This window comes from Podarcis pityusensis (assembly GCF_964106645.2).
Source record: "Podarcis pityusensis genome assembly, chromosome: 1".
Taxonomy (NCBI): Eukaryota; Metazoa; Chordata; class Lepidosauria; order Squamata; family Lacertidae; genus Podarcis; species Podarcis pityusensis.
The window spans coordinates 21,376,163-21,396,632 of NC_138028.1; the positions used below are offsets into that span (position 1 = coordinate 21,376,163).

Consider the following 20,470-nt stretch of genomic DNA (forward strand, 5'->3'; position numbering starts at 1 on the left):
AATGTGTGCCAGAGTGTTCAGGAGGGATTAGTTGCGCTGAAGTACTGTCCCTCTGCCAAAAACCTAGCTGATGAGTTCACGAAGCCACTCACCTTCCAAAGACATGGGGAGTTTTGTGAAGGTCTGGGTTTGGGACGACCAAGGGTCGATTCTCCCCTCAGGCGCGAGACAAGAGGGGGTGTTGGGTGTAGTGAAGGGTTAACCTTCTGTGTCTCGAGGCTGAGAGGAGGCGCTTACAAGGGAAGTAAGCCAGGACGTGACGAAAGCAGCTTGGAATGCTGTGAGCTGAGTGAAAAGTGAAAGCAGCTTTGTTTCGCAGCTGCAAGCTGAGAGAGAGACGCAGAAATGCAACTGGAATCAGATGGTGTCTAACTGTAAATATGCTACTTTTGAGCAAATAAAGTGCTACTAGGAAAGAAGAAACGTGTGGGACGTCTTTTACTGCCCTTTCTACACGAACTGCTGTGCAATTCTGCTAATTGCTTTACGACCTGCAGAGGTGCAGGGAAGTGTGCCGGACCACAACAATAAAGCAATAAATCTTATCCTAACAATCATCTTAGTTTTTGATTTGTTTAACTTAAAACCTGATAACTTTCCAAATTCTTCTAACAATTCTATTACCTTATGGACACTTTTTTGTGGATCTTCTAATGATACCATCAGATCATCAGCGTATGCTTTCAGTTTGTATTCTTTTTTTCCAATTTTAATTCCACGTATTTCTGGAGTTGTTCTTATCTTATTTGCTATAATTTCTAGTATTATAAATAAAAGAGGTGATAGAGGGCACCCCTGTCTCGTACCCTTTGAAATTTCGAAATAATCAGTTAAATCATTATTAATAATCAATTTTGCTTTCTGGCTTGAGTAAATAGCTTTTATCCCTTCCAGGAAGGCGCCCTCTATCCCTACTGTTTCTAGATATCTTACAAGGAATTGCCAAGATACATTATCGAAGGCCTTTTCAGCGTCAATAAAAATTAGTGCCGCAGGTATTTCATTCTTGGCCTCTAGATATTCAATGATGTTAATTATATGTCTTATGTTGTCTTTTAATTGTCTATTGGGTAGGAATCCGACTTGATCTGTATGAATAAGGTTTCTTAAACATTTCTTAAGACGGTTGGCCATTACTTCCGCAAATAATTTATAATCATTATTTAATAATGATATTGGTCTGTAGTTTTTCATATCTAATTTATCTGTGTCTGGCTTAGATATTAATGTAATATAGGCTTCCTTCCAAGAGTCTGGTGTCTTTCCGCCACTTAAGATGTTATTCGCTACTTCGCACAGCACCGGGGCTAAATATTCCTCTAGAACTTTGTAGTATTTAGCTGAAAGGCCATCAGGCCCTGGAGCCTTTCCTAATTTCATTCTTTTTATCGCATCCTGGATTTCTTCAATTTTTATAGGATTATTTAAGTGTGTTATTTCTTCCTCTGTTAATCCTTTTAGTCTATTTTCTTCTAAATATTTCTTTTTTCCTGTGCTGTCTTCTTTTTCTCTTTTGTATAATTTTCCATAAAATTTGATGAAATTTTCCTTTATTTTCTTAGGTTCTTCCACAATTTGCTCTTCTGTTCTTAATTTGTTGATCACATTTTGTTTTTTGTTTTTTTGTAATTGCCACGCTAGTAATTTTCCGGTTTTATTTGCTGATTCAAAGAATTTTTGCTTCCATATCTTGATTCTCCATTCTACTTCTTGGCCTACTAAATTTGAGTATTGCGTTTGTAATATTCTATAAGTTTGTTTAACCTGCTCCTCAGTTGGGTTTATTGCTAGTTTTCTTTCGCAATCTCTTAATTGATTGAGTATTTCTTCTTTTTTTTGCTCTCTTAACTTTTTCCTATGGCTGTTCTGATTAATTAAAAATCCTCTTAACACTGCCTTACTGGCATCCCAAACTATCTCTATATTAGTCTCTTTATTTAAATTCATCTCAAAATATTCTTTTAACGTTCTTTTGGCCTTCTCAATTATTTCCTCATTTTCAAATAGATAATCGTTCATTGTCCATCTGTATGTTCCTTGTAATCTGCTTTTTATCTCGAACGTTACTGAGCTATGATCTGAAAGAGTTCTGGGCTGGATTTCACATTTAAGTGCTCTTAATGTTAATTCTCTTGAAACCCATATTTGATCCAACCTGGCCCAACTTTGGTGTGGTTCTGACAGGTGTGTATATTGTTTCGTTGTTGGATTTTTATGTCTCCAGATGTCTATCAGATCTAGATTTTCCACCAGATTATTAAATGTTCTTGGTAATTTCCCCTGCTTAAGTTTTCTTCTTTTCATGCTTCTATCTAATTCAGGTGTTGGCATGGCATTCAAATCTCCAAGTAAAATCATCTAATGATCCTCCAATTCTGTTAACATTTGTTGCAATTTTTTAAAGAATTCAGCTTTATTCATATTTGGTGCATAGACATTTATAACATTAATCTTTTCTCCCTGGTGGCTGATTTGTACTCCTAAGATCCTTCCTTCATCGTCCTTACATATTAATATTGGGTCCCATTTCTCCTTCACGTATCTCACAACTCCTCTTTTTGTATTAATGTCTGAATTAACAAACTCTACCCCCAACCTTTTATTTGCTAGTATGTTTGTGTTTTTTTGCCACGTGTGTTTCCTGAAAACAGATCACATCAAAATTTTTATTCTTTAACACCTTTTGAATTTTGTTCCTTTTATATTTTTCGTTCAAACCATTAACATTCCAGGACAGAACCTTTAATGGCATTATATTGTTTGACTTTAATTTATATTCTAGTCTACCTCTTCTCCGTTAACTCTTCTTCTTCCTCCTCCTCTTCTTCTCCACCTACTGCTCCTTCCTCTTCCACTTCCTCTTCTCTCTCTTTTGCTTCTCTGTGTTTTTTACCTTCTTTTCCTTCCTCCTTTCTGTATATCTCCCTCCTCCTCCGTACCTTTCTTCCCCTTTTCCAAGCTCCTTCTCATATCTTCTCAAAAAATTTTCTGCTTCTTGTGTATCTGTCATCTGAATCTTTTATCTTTATAATAGAAGGTAATTCCTTCGGGGAACTCCCATCTATATTGTATATTGTTTCTCTGTAAGACACTTACTATTTGTCGGTATCCTTGTCTTTTACGCAAAAGTCTAATTGGTATTTCTTTGTATAGAATAATTGTTCTGTTTTCAATTATTAATTTTTTTCGGTAACTTGTTCTTAATATCATATTTTTCATCTCAATTGAGTTGAAAATCATCAAACAATCACCAGGAGATTTTTTTTAGTTTGAGCTGCTGGGGTTTCACCCTTATTCTAAATGCGCTTTCTACAGTACAGGCTACTTCTTCTTCTTTTATTTCCAACCATTTTGCTAATTCTCTTATCATTTTTTCTTTTATATTCTCATTGATTTCTTCTTCTACTCCTCTGAATTTTAAATTGAGTTGTTTCTTACGCATTTCTGTCATAGCTAATCTATCCTCAATCTGTTCTTGTGCTTTGTTCAAATCTCTTATTTCCTCCTTCATTTTTTCTGTCTCCCTTTTATGTTCCTTCATTTCTTTTTGAATTTTCTTGTTTGATTCCTCTATTACTTTTGATCTAACTGATAGGTCTTGTATTTTATTAGTGAGTTCTCCCACAGCTCCTTCAATTTTTTAATCTATCTGTTCCTGCACCTCTCCTAATTTACTTTCCATATGCAATTCACTCTGTTTAAATTCCTCTTTGATCTTTAACCACAATGTGTCTAGGTCTTTAATTTCCTCCTGTCGTGAGGCCTTTCTGTCTCCAGGAGTCCCTCCTACCTTTTTCCCGTTTTTCCCTGACATTTTGTGATTATTTACACAATAGTCTGTGTTAATTTTCTGTCTCTCCCCTGAGGGGCACACAATCTTTTTTGTTTTGTTTTGTTATTCTTATTTTTCTATGTCTTAACCACTCTCCTTTAATTTACCTTATTACACCCGTGTGATTTTGTTTTTCTTATTTTATATTCTTACAATTTCTTTTATATCACTTTCTATTGTATTTCCTTTTTTTCAGACAGAGTATTACCTTTGAAGTCAATTAATTCAACTGTATCCTAAAATACAACCATAATATCTCCGAGTACCACCAATGTCTGCTAGAAAATATGTACTATTATAATATACAGTTACAGATCCAGTTGGATAATAAAATGTCCAGAAATCAAAGAAAATAGCTTCACTTATAAGCCCAGTATATCTCGACGTTGGCAATCTTAACGTCTTGTTTATACACCTTAGTACCTTCCTTAGGCTCTTGTTTTTCTTCAAATGATTCCCCCCTCCTAGGGTATTATTAATAGTATATGACAATATAGTTTGTGTTTTCCCAAACCGTCCCTTAAAACCTTAACACCCTCTGAAAGTTTGGTAAATTTCTCCAAGACTCAAATAAGTATTACTTATATATGAATTATTCCTGTTAAAGTGGTTTTCTAAAGTCCACGTAGACTCTGATGGGAGAGCAGTAGTTCTTTCGTCTTCTTTTTTAAATTAAATAATTAAATAATTAATTAATATTCAGTTCTGATTTCTTTTAATTTCTTTAATCTTCCACCACTTGCCGGTTTAATCCATCATGTGTAAAGGATATTCTATAACTTAGTCCATGTCCTAATCCAAGGTCTAGTAAGGCTAATAATTCAGGCTTTAATCCACGATCTAAATCAGACCTGTAAACTAATTAGATCCCAATGTCACCAAATCACTGGTCCGGTCTCTAGCACGAAATCACTGTTTCAGTCTCTGTCCGTGAAGAAAAGGAGATCACTGGTCCAATCTCTATCACCAAATCACTGTTTCAGTCTCTATCACAAAAAAGAAGAAATCACTGGCCCAGTCTCTGTCACCAAATCACTGGTCCGGATTCTGTTCCCATTTCCTGTTTATATTTTCAAGTCCATAAAAGATGTAAATGTCCAATTCAAAATGTTGTAAATATCCAATTATAGTCTACTGGGGTGTAAAACCCCCCTGTTTTTAACACTTAAAGTTATTTTCCAAATTTTCCCAGGGTTTATCGGGTGATATTTTCCGCATTCTAATTATTTCTGGTTTTTTTAGCTCCAACGCTTGAATGTAAATCTTTCCCAGAGAGAAAAAAAACAACAAAAAGAAAACGGGAAAGAGGGGGTTAACTTAAGTCCAGTTTTTCAGCAGTAAGGATCGAAAGAGAACCCAAGATCATTGCAGTCAAATATAACCTTTTTTCTTAGACAGTTCTTATTTAAAAGAGAGGAGACATTTCTGCCAATCTTCCCTTATTCTTGTCTTTACTGTAACTTTGTTGTTTTTAACGCAGCTTCCAAGCTTTCCCTGTTTTCTTTTAAATTAAACTTCTACTAGTCGTCTCAAGCTGCTCTTTCAATCAGCTCTGTGGTTATTACGTTTCTAATTATCTAATTAGTGAGAGAACAACAAAGTCTCTGGATAGTCCTTAATCTGTTGCTTTGTTTTACAAATTCAAAAGTCTATTTGCCTCGACAAAAGCTGCCGTGGGTACTCACGCAGTCAGGCTAGAGGCTGCTTCCTTCCTTTACCCCTGCGACTTTGTATCCTGCGCCATTTTAACTCCTCCACAGGGATGGATTCCTTAATTTAATCCTTCAGCATCCAGCGTTCACTTAGTGTGTTCTTCAAAATTTTAATTTTAAAATACTTCTCTCACACTAAGGGTCCGTTCTTAAATTTTTGGAGATTTGCCGCTTTCTCTAGCGAGAGCCAGAGGCATCGCAACACAGGGTCGGTACCTTCCTCTTGCGCTTGCAATCCCGTCGTCTTCGAGCTCTTCAAGAAAAAACCCCCGAAAAAACGGCCGGACCGCTTCCGCGCTGCCAGTTAGCCATCCCTCAAGGGTATCCCCCTTGAGATTTTTGGGGGGTGCAGTGCCTTTGCAACTTCCCCAAGCCCCTGTGTTGTTCGGAAAACCCCGACGAGGCTTTCCGCGCTCCCTTTCTGTCTCGCGGCTTCAGGTTACAGACACTTCAGGTTACAGACTCCGCTAACCCAGAAGTAGTACCTCGGGTTAAGAACTTTGCTTCAGGATGAGAACAGAAATCGTGCTCCGGTGGCGCGGCAGCAGCAGGAGGCCCCATTAGCTAAAGTGGTGCTTCAGGTTAAGAACAGTTTCAGGTTAAGAACGGACCTCCGGAATGAATTAAGTACTTAACCTGAGGTACCGCTGTACATTATTATTAATACTAATACTATGTTGTTGTTGTTGTTGCCACCCATTCTGCATCTGAGGAAGTATGCCCTAGCAAATCTTACTCCCTTTACAAATAAATACATAAGTAAGTAATACATAAGTAATACATAAATAAATACAATAAATAAGTCTTTAAATTGCCACAGATCTCCTCTTTTTTTTATATACAACTTAGATAAAAAGAAGCAACGGCAAACTGCTTAAAAGTATGGGCATGGGAGAAGGTTTTCGTCAGCTAATATAAGCTTGTTCAGAGGGGCAGTTTGAGACAAAATACTACACTTTAATCCTGTGTGGACGTGGTCTATAAATGTCTGTAAATTCTGGATTGCTTGCATTGTTACATCATAAGCAGCAGGTCATCCTTAGATTAGATGTGTCAGGGGAATCGGTAGTGAAAGTACAGGTTTGCCACTGATCATACAAACAAATACAAATGCTGTGGGATGGGGGGGATTAAGGGCAATTGGGGCTAGGGAGGAATACAGAGGTTTGGGGGCATGTGAGGAAGGGGGAGGATGCGTAGGGGAGGTGGGAAGACAGGGGGCTGTTTGATTTTGTTGTAAAATTCCAAAAATAAATAACAAAAAGTTGTTTGCATTGCTAATTAAAAGTAAAAGTTGTGTTTCTGCTGTCTGGATGTCATTTGCTAAAACCAAATGTGTTTTAAAAATTGAACCTATACAGCAGAAATACGCACCACTGTGTTCAATGGTTCTTACTCTCAGCCATGCACAGAACTGCAGTCATGTGCCATAAATTTAATCATGAGATTTTATTAGTAATTTGTTTTAAATGTCTGTGTTTTTAAGGTGGAGGGATTTTTTTAAAGCAATGTGTTAGAAAAGCAAGATATTTAAATCCCGGTGGCCTGACTCTGGATTTCATTATGGAGCTGTCATTGATGCACTACACAGTTAGGAATAGCCCTCAAATGTTGCTGGGAACTGCAAATGAGGAGGAGAGCACTGTAGAGCTCAGTTGCTCCTTGAGGGCTTCTCATAGGCATCTGGTTGGCCACAGTGAGAACAGGATGTTGGATAAAATAATAAAATTGCTGTACTTGCATAATCATTACAAGTGACAGTATTCAGTTTGTCATAGTATTATTTTTTTAGCTCTGGGAGGGTGAAGTACATCTATAAAGCTATTCCATTTCACAAAGAGGTAAAAAAATACATACATCTGGAAGTGCTCTTATTCTCCAGAAGAAGTGGAGCAGTAGTTTTCTATGCTAGTGAAACCAGCACACTTCTCCAAACTTTACACTTTGGTTTGGAGAAGGCCTTCAGGAGTTTCAAAGCGGACAGAGGACATGCATTTCAAGACCCGAATTCTTCTCCAGTTTGAATTAAAATGCAAATCAGAGACAAGTTCCTTCCTCTTGCCCCTTCCATTCAGTGCAATGGAGAAACATTACTTCATTACTTTGAATAGGAGCATAATTGAGAGGGTGGAGGAACCCAAAACAAAAAATCTGAATACAGAAGAGGAAGACCATTCTTCCTTGGTTAACTGCATAGGTGGACTTCCCCTCACCAATTTTGCCCATGCTGCCTCTGAATTTGTACTAGGGAAACATTTTTCTTTTACACTGAATGGGAGCAGGGTTGAAGGAAGGCTGAGAGGAAAGAAATCTTGGCAATTCTTTGAAAGTTTTCCCTCTCCAACTCCTCCTGGAGATTTTCAGTCCTCCCTTGGAGAATATTCAGTGAAATGACCTTCCTTATTTTACCACCCACAAAGCAAGTGCAGAATTTGAGGGATGGACATTTTCACTCTGTTCTAGATTTTTAAAGACAGTGAGAGCCTCAGTTGGGCTCAGGAGGAAAAAAAAATAGTTTTTTCATCCAAGGTGGGCTTGGGAGATCTTGCCCATCTATGCTCTGTGCATAGGCAAAAAGTGAAAGTTATTTTAGACAGTTTGTTCTAGCACCGGGAGACCCCAAACTGAGTTTATTGGAATATCTCTCCAAATACAATTGTCTGCCTATGCTTTATTTTTAGCATTGACACATCTGCCAATCTCGGTGTACAGATTTATAGAAGGGTTACCAAAAAAGCTTATGTTGTCACTCAGTTAAACAACTTTGCTGTATCTTGGGTAGGACATGCAAGGGAATCAAAAGGTCATCTCAGACAGGGGCCTTGACCCACCCAGCTTCTACAGCCTGCAGCACTTCAACCCACCAAGTCAAGGTTGGAGAATTACTGCTGGACTGCAGCTCACATTATCTCCAGCCACCTAGCCAATGAAATGGGATTATGGGAGTTGTCCCAACTGAGCCCTCATGGCAAGAATGGGGAACCTGCAGCCCTTCAGATATTCCTGGACTCCAATCCCCATCTGCCCCAGCCAACATCAGGGGTGATGGGCGCAAGAGTCCAACCACCATTGAGGGTCACCAGTTCCTCAGTGGTTGACTCAGTTCCTTCCACTCTGATTGGCTTCATTTAGCACAAAGAGTAACAAGACTTCTCACCCATCACTCTTATACAGTGGAGGAGGAAGGGGGGGGTGCAGGGGTGCAGTTTGCCTCAGGTGTCATCACTGAGGGTATGTGTTTGACAAAATGAGTTTTTTAAAAATTGTGCTCACGAAACTTTTTAGGAGTGAGGTGGTGGCTTAGGCACCTGCAGGTTCCGCGCTGCCTGAAATAGCAGCGTGGGACTTGTGTCTGCCTACTGCCTCTCCCTCAGACGCGCTACAGCTGAGGGGGAGGCAGCGAAGAGGCTCCAAGTGTTGGAGAGGCTTGCCCTGCCCACATGGGTGACTCGACACGCCCCCTAGCTACTCCGCTGCACACATATCCACATGAAGAGGCAAGAAAGATAAGAATGGGTTTTTTGTGTGTGACTAATTTCTAAATCCTGCTATTTGCCCATTGCAATAATGTCTTCAATGTGGAAATCATTATACAAAATATGGATTAAATATAAAGGAATATTGGAGCCCAAGATACCCCTGTGCTCGTCACCCACAGAAGCCATGGCAGTTAAAAAATAAATATGAAAGGGGAATGGCCAACATCAGTCTTAGAAGTAGATAAGGATAAGCCAACATTGAAGCAATATGCGGAAATTAAAAACTCGCTAACAGACTGACTACAGTATTTCCAGCTACACCAAAGACTAGCTATAGATTCAAAACAAGAAGTTGCAAAAGAAACATCTAGATTTGAAAGAGAATCAACACTTAACAGAAAGAAAATTATTTCACAAGTGTATGATTATCTTCTGGAATGGGAAACAAAAGAAGAACAGTCATGGTTAAATGGGCACAGGACTTCGGGCATAATATACTTATGGAACAATGGGTGAGATTATGGACGGCAGACATTGAATTCACAGCATGCTATAATCTCAGAGAATATACCATAAAATGGTATATAGATGGCATCTTACCCGCAAAAACTTGCTAAAATGTATAAAGGAAAAACATCAACCTGTTGGAGATGTAAAAAAGAGGAAGGATCATACTCTCATATGTGGTGGACCTGTGTAGCCATTGGCAAATACTGGAATGATATTTATAATGAGTTTAAGAAACTATTTAAAATTACTTAAAAAAAAAAAAACCCCAGAGATTTTCCTACTTTATATATTACCATCAGAAATTTAAAAAGATATAAGATCATTGTTTATGTATGGTATAACAGCAGCTAGGACCCTTATAGCAAGGAACTGGAAAAATGAAATGCTCCCAGAGATTACAGATTGGCAGATGCTCATGTTAGAATATCTACAATTAGCAAAACTGACGGGATCAGTTAGAGGAATATCGAAACAAAAAACAACTAGAGAACGGATAATATTTAAGAATTATGTAAAACTTTATTGTACAAATAATTCCATATTAGCAGAAATTGAGTGATATTTGTAAAGAAAAAAATCAAAGGAATGTATACAAAACAGAAAGAAATGATATTATACAATGTAAACCTGTGTAAGAAAGAATGTTATATCAAAGAGTATAATGAGAAGGATGGGAAGGATCGTGCCGATGAGTACTTTTACTATGTAAATAACTCTGTCTTCTTCTTTTTTTGATTTCTTTATTTCCTATCCTTGTTACTTCTTTATTTTTTAGTTTTTATCTATTTATAAATTTTATAAATTATATATATATATATATATTACCTGTTAAGAAATAGTACATAATGTCTGTATAGACATGCAATTTTTTTAATCAATAAAGAGATGACATTTTTTACAAAATGTCTTCAAGTGCAATAGTCTCTAGCAAGATCCCCAAAGTAACAGTTCCACAACTAGTCAGGTAAAAAGATAAGACTCCACACATGAGGAGATATTGTGTTACGGATTTTTTGAACAAAGATTTGCCAGGCTACAACTTTTCCACATGTGCAGCCCTCCTGAGGCAGGCTTTTCATCGAGGGACAATGCAGAGCTGATAGGGCCGAGGGCAGTTGCCTATGCTGCTCAACACCGGTTTGAGATCGATGTCTTTGGGGTCAATGATGGACTTCAGAGTGAAGTTCTGTAATATGGTGGTCAAGAACAAGAAGATCTCCATACGGGCCAGACCTTCCCCCACACATATCCGCTTCCCTGCAAAGGAAACCCAAAGTGTAAGCTGCATTACATCCACTTTGGCTGTTATGGAGAAAATAACAATCATGCCAAAGGAGCAAAGGTGCTGCTCCAGAACGGCTCCTGGGAGAGTCACTCTTTCCACCATTTCTTTTGTTTCAGCTGGCCACAGGAAAGGTACAAGGAGTTCTGATGGACCCAGAAGCCTCTGCCCCTCTCTCACAATCTGGGAGCCCTTCCAGTTTAGGCTGCAGGAAGAAGGAGGTTCCCCCTCATTGCCCCGACACCAGCCAATTAGGGAGACAGGAAAGACCTGAGCTGGCCAAGACTGCAGCCTACTGAGGAAGCAGAGATCTTACCTGCTGAGAAAGGCATGAAATAGTCGCTCTTCCTGAAGGTGCCATCTTTGTGCAAGAAATGTCCTGGGTCAAATTCTTTGGGGTTTGGAAATTCTTTGCTGTCATGTAGCACAGATGTCAGACTTGGATATATGGTAGTGCCCTGCAGAGAGTGCAAAGAAATGGGCTGGATGGCCATGACACCCAAAGCAATGGTGTGGGAAGGCACTAACAAAAAGGAAGGTACTTTGTTGATACAGAAGAATAATGGAGCAGCTTCAGAAGGCAATAGGGTGTTTCAAATGAAGTCCAGGCTTCAAGATGCCCAGCTACACTTTCGGAATTGGGCTAAACTACTTCCCTTGCTTGTACATAAGAAGAGAAGAAAAGCTCTGCTGGATCAGTCCAGTGGCCCCATCTGGTCCAGCATCCTGTTTTCATGGTGTGCAACCAAATGCCCATGGGAAGCCCATCAACATAATCTAAACAAGACAGCACTCTCAATTCCTGTGGTTTCCACCCACTGGTATTCAGAAGCCTGCTGCCTCTCACCATGGAGGTAGAATATAGCCATCATGGCTAGCAGCCTACTATTACTACTTAGAGCCTTGAAAAGAGCTAACCTTTGGAATGACATATTGTCTGAACGGTGTATCTTTCAGTACTGCATGAGGGCCACTCAGTGGGGCAATAGAGATGAACCTCTGGATCTCATGGATGACAGCATCTGTGTAAGGCATTTCCCCACGATCTGCTATGCAAGGACTTCGTGATCGGCCAATAACTCGGTCAATTTCTTCATGCACTTTCTCTGCAATGGGAAGAATGAGGTTTAACGCCAGTGCAGGAAACATTACAGAAGAAACTGAAACTCAGTGGGAATGGTTGCAAGGCTCTGCACATTTTGGAGCTTTCAATTGTTTTCTGATGCCAACTTTCTACTAACTCGTCACCACAGGCAATTTATTGTAGCTTACCTTCAGCAATGCATCTGTAAACAGGGAAACATAGTATAACTGCAATTATTTATATATTAATTTAATTTCTATCCAAAAGGAGCCCAGCGGGACAAAAGCTTTAGGGATGTTTTAGGAGCAAGTGATGGTCCAGCCTAGAGAAATTCCTATTGGAGGCACTGTCCTGCAGTGATTCTGATCCTACCTGAGGGCCCTTTGGCCCCTGGCCCTTGTGGTTGTGCCTTTGTCTAAAGCAGTGGTGTCCAAACGTTTTTCAAAGAGGGCCAGAAAGGATGAAGTAAACCAAAGTTGTTGACCTTTTTTTTAGTATTTTACCCCCAGGAAATAACCTGCTGCTGGGGTCGGATTAAACTGACCAGCAGGCCCGATTAGGTCCCCAAAATGGACTTTGGACATGCTTGATCTAAAGGATCTGCACTGGCTGCCAGTACACTACTGAGCCAAATTCAAGTTGTTACTGTTTGCATATAAATCCTAGGGTTTGCAATATGGTCAGCTATAAGAGCTCATCCACACTTCTGTTTTTGCTGGGATTTCTAGGCACGGGTCTGTGGTTACTAGGCATGGATCTGTGCATTTTGTCCACCCCCCCACCCCCACTGTTGTCTCCAGGAAAGCCTTCTGTTTACTGCTGATGTCAGTCAGCGATGATTAACATTCAGCGATGAAGAGTGGGTTTTCCTGGGGAAAGTGGCAGAACAACAACCTCTTGGACCTGTGCCACATAAGTCTAGGAGAGAACTAGAATAATAAGTACTAATAACGCATCTGTTTTACCTTGTATCTCTGGGTATTTGAGGAGGATCATGAACCCATATCGCAGTGTGGTGCTGGTGTTCTCTGTTCCAGCCCCAAACAAGTCAACTGTGCTTATGGCCAGGTTTTCAATGGTGAAATGGGATGCACTATTACCTTTTTCCTGCAGAAAAACACAACACAGTCACTGGAGTCGACTCAATTGTTCTGAGTACAACATAACAAGAATTTAACTGCGCCACTGGGACCAGCTCTCTTCCCAAGACACATCTTATCTCAAGTCTTTTTATAGCTCGTTCCTCTGGACATTCCTTGCCCAGAGGGCTAATCATTAGAAAGAACTTCCCACTTACTGCAGGAACAAGTCAGCAATGGGAAATGAATCTACTCCAATGGGGTGTGGGCAGGAATCTCTTTCCTTGGCATTCCCCACAAGAAGCTGGATGGAAGTCTGCTGGTTGGGAAGCTTCAGGAGTGGCAGGAGAACCCACATGGAGAGTTCTGTGAGTTTTCATGATTACCTGATCCATTTTCATAAGGAAGCAGTCGATAAAATCCCGAGGTGAGTTGGGTTCCGGAGTTGCCTTGTGCTCTTCAACCTCGTCCAAAACAAACTCTCTGAGTGCCAAGTTGTTTTTCAGCACTTTGCGGTGGGGCCCAGGGATGCATTTCATCAAAGAAGGAAAGATGTTGTAGAGCTAGAAGAAACACCACAAGAGACCCATTGGCACCAACCTCAGTCAGGGTTTGTCCACACTCGGGCTTCAGTATAATGTTGGCCACTGTTGCCTTGTGTGCATTTCAACTCTGTGGTCCACACACCAGCATTTTCACTATCAATGCCTCCCAAATCTATATAGATGTTCCCCATCAGCTGTCTTATATTATTATTTTATATCTGCGGTTCGTAGACTAAAATCAAAATATAAAACCACAAAATTCATAATCAAAATAAAAACAACCCAATTGCCCCCCCCCCCCAATCCACATGTTAAAAGGTATATACTGAATGAGACCATTGTTCTCTCAAGGTCAGTAGTGCCTATGCAGCAGCTCTGCTGGGTTTCATTCAGAAGTCCCATCCCTAACCAGAGATGCTACTAGGGATTGACTCTGGGACCCTATATAAACAAGCCAAATGCTCTAAAACGGAGCTATGGGATTACATATATATCTCTAAATCTAGTCCCATCTGTTTGTCCTACTGAAACCAGTCCGTGTACACATCCCTGGCTTAAAATTCAGCAAGGCGCAACATTTCATAAGAAATGGCAGGTTAGATATGGATTGTGACTAACATCATGTATTCACACCTTCTCAAACCATTAGTGGAAGCACACTGGATGCAGAGGCAATGGCAGTGTATATACATCCCAAGTGATTAGTTCCAGTTACAGTATTGAGCCTGTGGGTTTTACTCGTTAAGCTTTACTTCCTATTCCACTGGGCTGCTGTTAAGTCAAACCTTGGTTACTAGACCCAGGTATTGGTATTGGCTCTCCAAATTAAAAACAAGAACATAAGAAGAGCCTACTGAATCAGGCCAGTGGCCCATCGTGCTGTCACAGTGGCTAACCAGTTATCCATGGCAAGCCTGCTATAGGACATTAACATAAATATTAAGAGGCGGAGGCAGTATGGGCTATGAGAAGCCTGGAAGAAAAACAGCAGGAAAATGGCTACAGCCAGAGGCAGTATCTACATAAAATAAATATTCCACATGCAAGTAAACTTTAGACTTTGTGGAAAAGAATGCATTTAACCAGATGGCACCTACCTGTCCCCAAGGAGAGCTAAAAACCTGAAAGTTTTCACTTATTAAGCTTAACATGGATAGCAACTTCTTGTCATTATAATCGTATCGTTTCCCAAAGATAATTGCACAAATGACATTGGAGATGGCGCAACTGAGCAAGTAGGTTGGATCCAAGGGCTTCTCTGGAAGAACAAGGAAAAAAAAATTATACCCATTACAGGTTTTAGGCAATAATCTAGTCTGGAATTTCTGAGCTGCCATTTCCTGGCTCCTGGCCTCAGTGGTCAGACAGGGAGCTGCCTTTCTCACAACAATTCTGGAGGCATGGGCATCTTCAGTGGCTATGAGTGGTTTCTTCCAAGGACTTTCCAAGGTGCTTTCTTCCAGCTTCAGCCAATATATCCTTAGATAGGAAAGAGTGACCACAGTGGAGCAGGCCTTGGTGAACTCTACACTAAAACTAGGGAATCTAAAGCACTTCAGATGCTGCTAGACTCTAACTTCTGGACCACTGTTGACTGTTGGGGCTGAAAGCTGCTGGAATTCAACAATATCTGCGGAGCACTCTTGCAGTTGATAGAGAAGCAGCAGCCAGGCTTTAGTTGGAACTGGTCTGTGTCAGCATATTACACCCCTGCTGAAAGCTATGCATTGTTTGCCAGTATATTGACAAGGTAAGTTCAGTGCATTACTGGTGTGTATGAAGCCCTCAGTGACCTAGAACCAGGTGGTGGTTAATAATCTGTTGTAATGTACCCCAGAATCTGTTGTGATGTTTAAGGGGGTCTGCTTGATAAGCCTATGTCGATGAAGGGCAGTGGCTACCCACCCTGTGTGTCCTGGAACTTTTGTAGCAGGAACTGTGCTTCCTCCTGGATCCTCTCCTCAATACTTTTCTTTCCCATGCCAAAGTTGCGCATGGTGGTAAGGGCAAAATGTCGGAGCTGCTTCCACACCTCCCCATTGCTGAATATAATTCCTGGAAAGCAGAAGAGGAAATGGGCATAAAGGAGATGGATGGACTGAAAGAGAGAGCAGAAGAAGCAGGTTGGAAGAGCAGGAGGCTCTTATTCTTGGCTCCAGACCACCTGGAGACTTGGTACTATGGTGCCTCCTTATTCCATAAGCAGTAGCTGGCCAGTCTTCTGATACATGCCCTTACTGTAAAATATATGTGTTTAATGTGCATAAAATGCTATGCTTGTGTGTGTTGTGTATGAAACGTAGTGGAGATTTGCATTTGCAGAATGTCCATTTTTGCAGCTAAAACTTAAAAAGAGGTTTCAATGTTTTGATATTTATGTTAACTGATAATTCATCTCTTGGAGCCTGGGTCTCTCTCTGAAGCTACCAGTATAATGAAGAAGCAATAGTTCTTGGACTATATTAACCAGAAATAACTTAAAGAAAACTGGACTACATTGCTAGTTGTTTAAGTGCAATGTGTTGATTTGTATTTATTTATTTTCTTGGTAACAAATTTATAGATAGTTTGCAGTAACTTTGAAATTCTTTCTTGGTGTGGAGAGCTTATTGATTCACAAGATCCAGGCCAGGGAATTCTGCTCACATAACTCTCACACTTACTGCCCACACCAGAATTACCCCAGACCATTATTTTTAAAGGCTAGAGACTCATTCAATCCTGTTTTAATTTTTGGTGCTTGCTCTAAACCAGAGGCGGAGCTAGCTGCTCCGGCACCTGGAGCGGCCTGCGTGGGCAGGGGTAAGCACCCTTGGGTGTAAGGCGGCGCGCGGCGGCGGGGAGCTTCCGGCGGGTGCCAGCGGCAACGCACATCCCAGGGGGGCGTCACCTGTGGCACTGTCACTCCCCTCAGGGATTTCACCCAGGGCGGCCAGCACCCACCACACCCACCTTTCTCCGCTACTGCCCTAGATATTGCTTAAGTACTTTTATGAGATGGCTCATTTCTCTCTTAAATGGCAATGCCCAATATATAGCTATGCCATTAAAAGGCTGCTAATTATCTATTTCTACTGTCCAGTGGGAACATTAATTAGGAAAGTTTATCTCAAGATGCAATGATTTGTCTTTGCAACCTTTTTTGCTTTATTTTCATGAATAGAGGGATTTTCCTGTGTCCCCCCCCCTCCACTGGTCAACCAGCATAAAATACCTAATCCCTTGTTGACATCATCAGCTAATGGCAGGCATCCCCTGGCAGCAAATTCATCTCCATGGTCGATCAGTGCTTCTTTCACTGCATCATAGCCATGCAGCACCACAACCCGTTCTGCTCCAAAATACATTGTGAACACAGAGCCATACTTCTCACCAAACTGGAAAAAAGATAGAGAAGGACACACATCTAGGTGGGTTTGCAGGTTAGGAGAGAGTCATATAGCTGATGTAGAGCCCCGCTGCCCCCAGACTCACTATGGGCATCTGAACCACATGACTCTTAATAACATACAGAAGTGTTCTGCAGCTAGATCAGGCCGAAGGCCAACTAGTCCACGACTGTTATCACAGTGGCCAACACAGTTCTTCTGGGAAGCTCAAAAACAAGACCTGAGTGCAATAGCACGCTCCCCTCCTGCAGGTCCCTGGAACTGGTTGAGGTTCAGCATCATCACTAGCAGCTATGGGTAGCTTTATCTTCAATGAATTTTGTCTTAACAAAATTCCACAGTGAATTCCACAGTTTCAATATGCACTGTATGAAGAACTACTATCTTGCGTGTGTTGTAAATCTTCCAACACTCAGCTTTAATTGAATACTCCAAGTTTTAGCATTACAGACCCTTCAAGTGTCCCTATTTTCCAGGGACATCCCTGATTTAGAGAAGCCATCCCAGTTTGATCACAGAATGTCCTTAGGCTGTCTCTATTTTCATTGGAGAAATGTTGGAGGGTATAGAGTTATCCGACCCCCTCTGAAGGCAATCCTGAATAGGGAAGTGTTTTTTTGTTTAATTTTTAATGTTTTCATTATGTTTTTATATATGTTGGAAGCTGTCCAGAGTGGCTGGGGCAACCCAGTAAGGTTTGTGGGCTATAGTAAAATTATCGTTATGGAATGGGATGTCCCTATTTTCATTGGAGAAATGTTGGAGGGTATGGCATTATGAGAGGGGGGTAAAAGTGTTTTCCCGTCCACTTTCTCTATACCGTGAATATGATTATACTGCTCTGTTATGTCCCCCTCACACTTATTTTTCTAAGGGAATTCTTAAAGTACCTTCCAACCAAGCACATTCTGGCGAAAATAAAGGAGCAGCTTTTCGAAATACAAGAAGACTATGAACTCCACACTGTCCAGCAGAGGCTAAAAATGTTCAGAGGGCAAAAATGCCCAAACCATCCATATGTGGAGGGAGAATTGGACCTGCTCCCGCCCCCCCGTCTTTAATATAGTATGAAAATTGCACTATTGCTTTTTAAATTTCTTTACTCAGAAAGGGGCTTTATGGCTTTTATTTTAAGGATAAAATAATAAAATGACAATAAAACAACCCCCTTTGTGGAGTTGTGGGACCTGCTCAAAGTCCACCTCTTTTCTGTGGAGCCTTTGCGACAAGTCCCTGCTCCCCATCGCTGCTGATGTAGCCAAGCGCAAGTCCATGCCACTGAAATCACAGCAATTCTGCTATTCTTTTCCTCTGGTCTGGATGCCTCCGCTGCCTCTCTTGCCTCTCCTCTGTCAAAGTGCAGAGCCTGTTGCCTTATACTCTGCAAATGTGCCCTGCACACAGATGGTACCATCTATAAATAAACAAACTGACAATGGATTGTCCCCTTCCAAAAGAGTCAGATGGAAAGAGGATTGCAAACAGGTAACGGTCATAAACAGACAGCTGTTGAGAAAGGTGCTCATCTTTGGCTTACCTCCTGGAGAACCTGGGCCAAGTTGTTGGTCTTCAGCTGCAGAGCGTTCCCTACGATGGGCAGTGGAGGTGGGCCAGGTGGCAGTTGCTTTGCATTCTCTGGCGTCCTGCTCCTGACTGCAAGGAAAACAAGGCAAGAGATACATATGATCATCAAAATGGTCACTCTCCCTAGAGGCTCCATGGCACCAGCTAAAAGTGACTGACATGACTCTAGATGAATTAATTTGCTTTCCAATTTTATATACTCTGAGGAGGTCACATATACATGGAGTTTAACCAATAGGAATTCTAGGTTTCTCTGAGTAAATGAGATTAGCCTTTAAGTAGATCAGGTTGTATAATGAAGAAATGAACTTCTCTGAACTTCTTTTTCTTCATTGATTATTAAGGCAATGATAACAGCATTACTGTACACAGGGTCTGTGATGTAAGACAACCAGGGGTTCAGTTTTTTTCTGCCAAACATTGTAATGTGCCAAGAAAGAAGCAAACCAAGAATTCAGATCAATATAAGTTTTAATAGTGGGGGTGGTCATAGAATCATAGAATAGAATCATAGAATCATAGAGTTGGAAGAGACCACAAGGGCCATCGAGTCCAACCCCCTGCCAAGCAGGAAACACCATCAGAGCATTCCTGACATATGGTTGTCAAGCCTCTGCTTGAAGACCTCCAAAGAAGGAGACTCCACCACACTCCTTGGCAGCAAATTCCACTGTCGAACAGCTCTTACTGTCAGGAAGTTCTTCCTAATGTTTAGGTGGAATCTTCTTGTATTTTGGATCCATTGCTCCGTGTCCGCTTCTCTGGAGCAGCAGAAAACAACCTTTCTCCCTCCTCTATGTGACATCCTTTTATATATTTGAACATGGCTATCATATCACCCCTTAACCTCCTCTTCTCCAGGCTAAACATGCCCAGCTCCCTTAGCCGTTCCTCATAAGGCATCGTTTCCAGGCCTTTGACCATTTTGGTTGCCCTCCTCTGGACACGTTCCAGTTTGTCAGTGTCCTTCTTGAACTGTGGTGCCCAGAACTGGACACAGTACTCCAGGTGAGGTCTGACCAGAGCAGAATACAGTGGCACTATTACTTCCCTTGATCTAGATACTATACTCCTATTGATGCAGCCCAGAATTGCATTGGCTTTTTTAGCTGCCGTGTCACACTGTTGGCTCATGTCAAGTTTGTGGTCAACCAAGACTCCTAGATCCTTTTCACATGTACTGCTCTCAAGCCAGGTGTCCCCCATCTTGTATTTGTGCCTCTCATTTTTTTGCCCAAGTGCAATACTTTACATTTCTCCCTGTTCAAATTCATCTTGTTTGTTTTGGCCCAGTTCTCTAATCTGTCAAGGTCGTTTTGAAGTGTGATCCTGTCCTCTGGGGTGTTAGCCACCCCTCCCAGTTTGGTGTCATCTGCAAATTTGATCAGGATGCCCTTGAGTCCATCATCCAAGTCGTTGATAAAGATGTTGAATAAGACCGGGCCCAAGACAGAACCCTGTGGCACCCCACTAGTCACTCTTCTCCAGGATGAAGAGGAACCATTGATGAGCACCCTTTGGGTTCGGTCAGTCAGCCAGTTACAAATCCACTGAGTGGTAGCATAGTCAAGACCACATTTTACCAGCTTCTTTACAAGAATATCATGGGGCACCTTATCAAATGCCTTGCTGAAATCAAGGTAGGCTACATCCACTGCATTCCCTTCATCTACCAGGCTTGTAATTCTGTCAAAAAACGAGATCAGGTTAGTCTGACATGACTTATTTTTCAGAAATCCATGCTGACTATTGGTGATCACAGCATTCCTTTCTAGGTGCTCACAGACTGTTTGCTTAATGATCTGCTCCAGAATCTTCCCTGGTATTGATGTCAGACTGACTGGGCGGTAATTATTTGGGTCCTCTCTTTTCCCCTTTTTGAAAATAGGGACAACATTTGCCCTCCTCCAGTCTGCCGGGACTTTGCCTGTTCTCCAGGAATTCTCAAAGATGACTGCCAGTGGTTCAGAGATC

The 20,470-nt window shown here is 41.1% G+C and overlaps 2 protein-coding genes and 1 long non-coding RNA gene across 3 annotated transcripts in view; 1 reads left to right on the forward strand and 2 right to left on the reverse strand.

The window, feature by feature from the left end:
* The first annotated feature begins 6,372 nt into the window (after positions 1 to 6,372).
* The window catches only part of LOC308470398, a 28,516-nt gene continuing 14,418 nt past the window's right edge, over positions 6,373 to 20,470 (forward strand). The window contains exon 1 of the long non-coding RNA XR_013982406.1: positions 6,373 to 7,311. This is a non-coding gene — a long non-coding RNA (uncharacterized lncRNA). The remainder of the gene's footprint in view (positions 7,312 to 20,470) is intronic.
* Positions 7,313 to 20,470, reverse strand: part of LOC308469655 (cytochrome P450 2C42-like) — a 40,340-nt gene continuing 27,182 nt past the window's right edge. The window contains exon 7 of the mRNA XM_080992429.1: positions 7,313 to 10,315. The gene's annotated coding sequence lies outside the window, so the exon portion shown is untranslated. The remainder of the gene's footprint in view (positions 10,316 to 20,470) is intronic.
* Positions 10,028 to 18,647, reverse strand: LOC308464796 (cytochrome P450 2C19-like). The gene is made up of 9 exons (XM_080984386.1): positions 18,450 to 18,647; positions 16,738 to 16,900; positions 15,429 to 15,578; positions 14,621 to 14,781; positions 13,365 to 13,541; positions 12,865 to 13,006; positions 11,734 to 11,921; positions 11,132 to 11,273; positions 10,028 to 10,790 (listed from the first exon to the last, which is right to left on the reverse strand). The coding sequence occupies exons 1-9, from the start codon at positions 18,630 to 18,632 to the stop codon at positions 10,609 to 10,611; spliced, it is 1,488 nt and encodes a 495-aa protein (XP_080840512.1). The 5' UTR covers positions 18,633 to 18,647; the 3' UTR covers positions 10,028 to 10,608.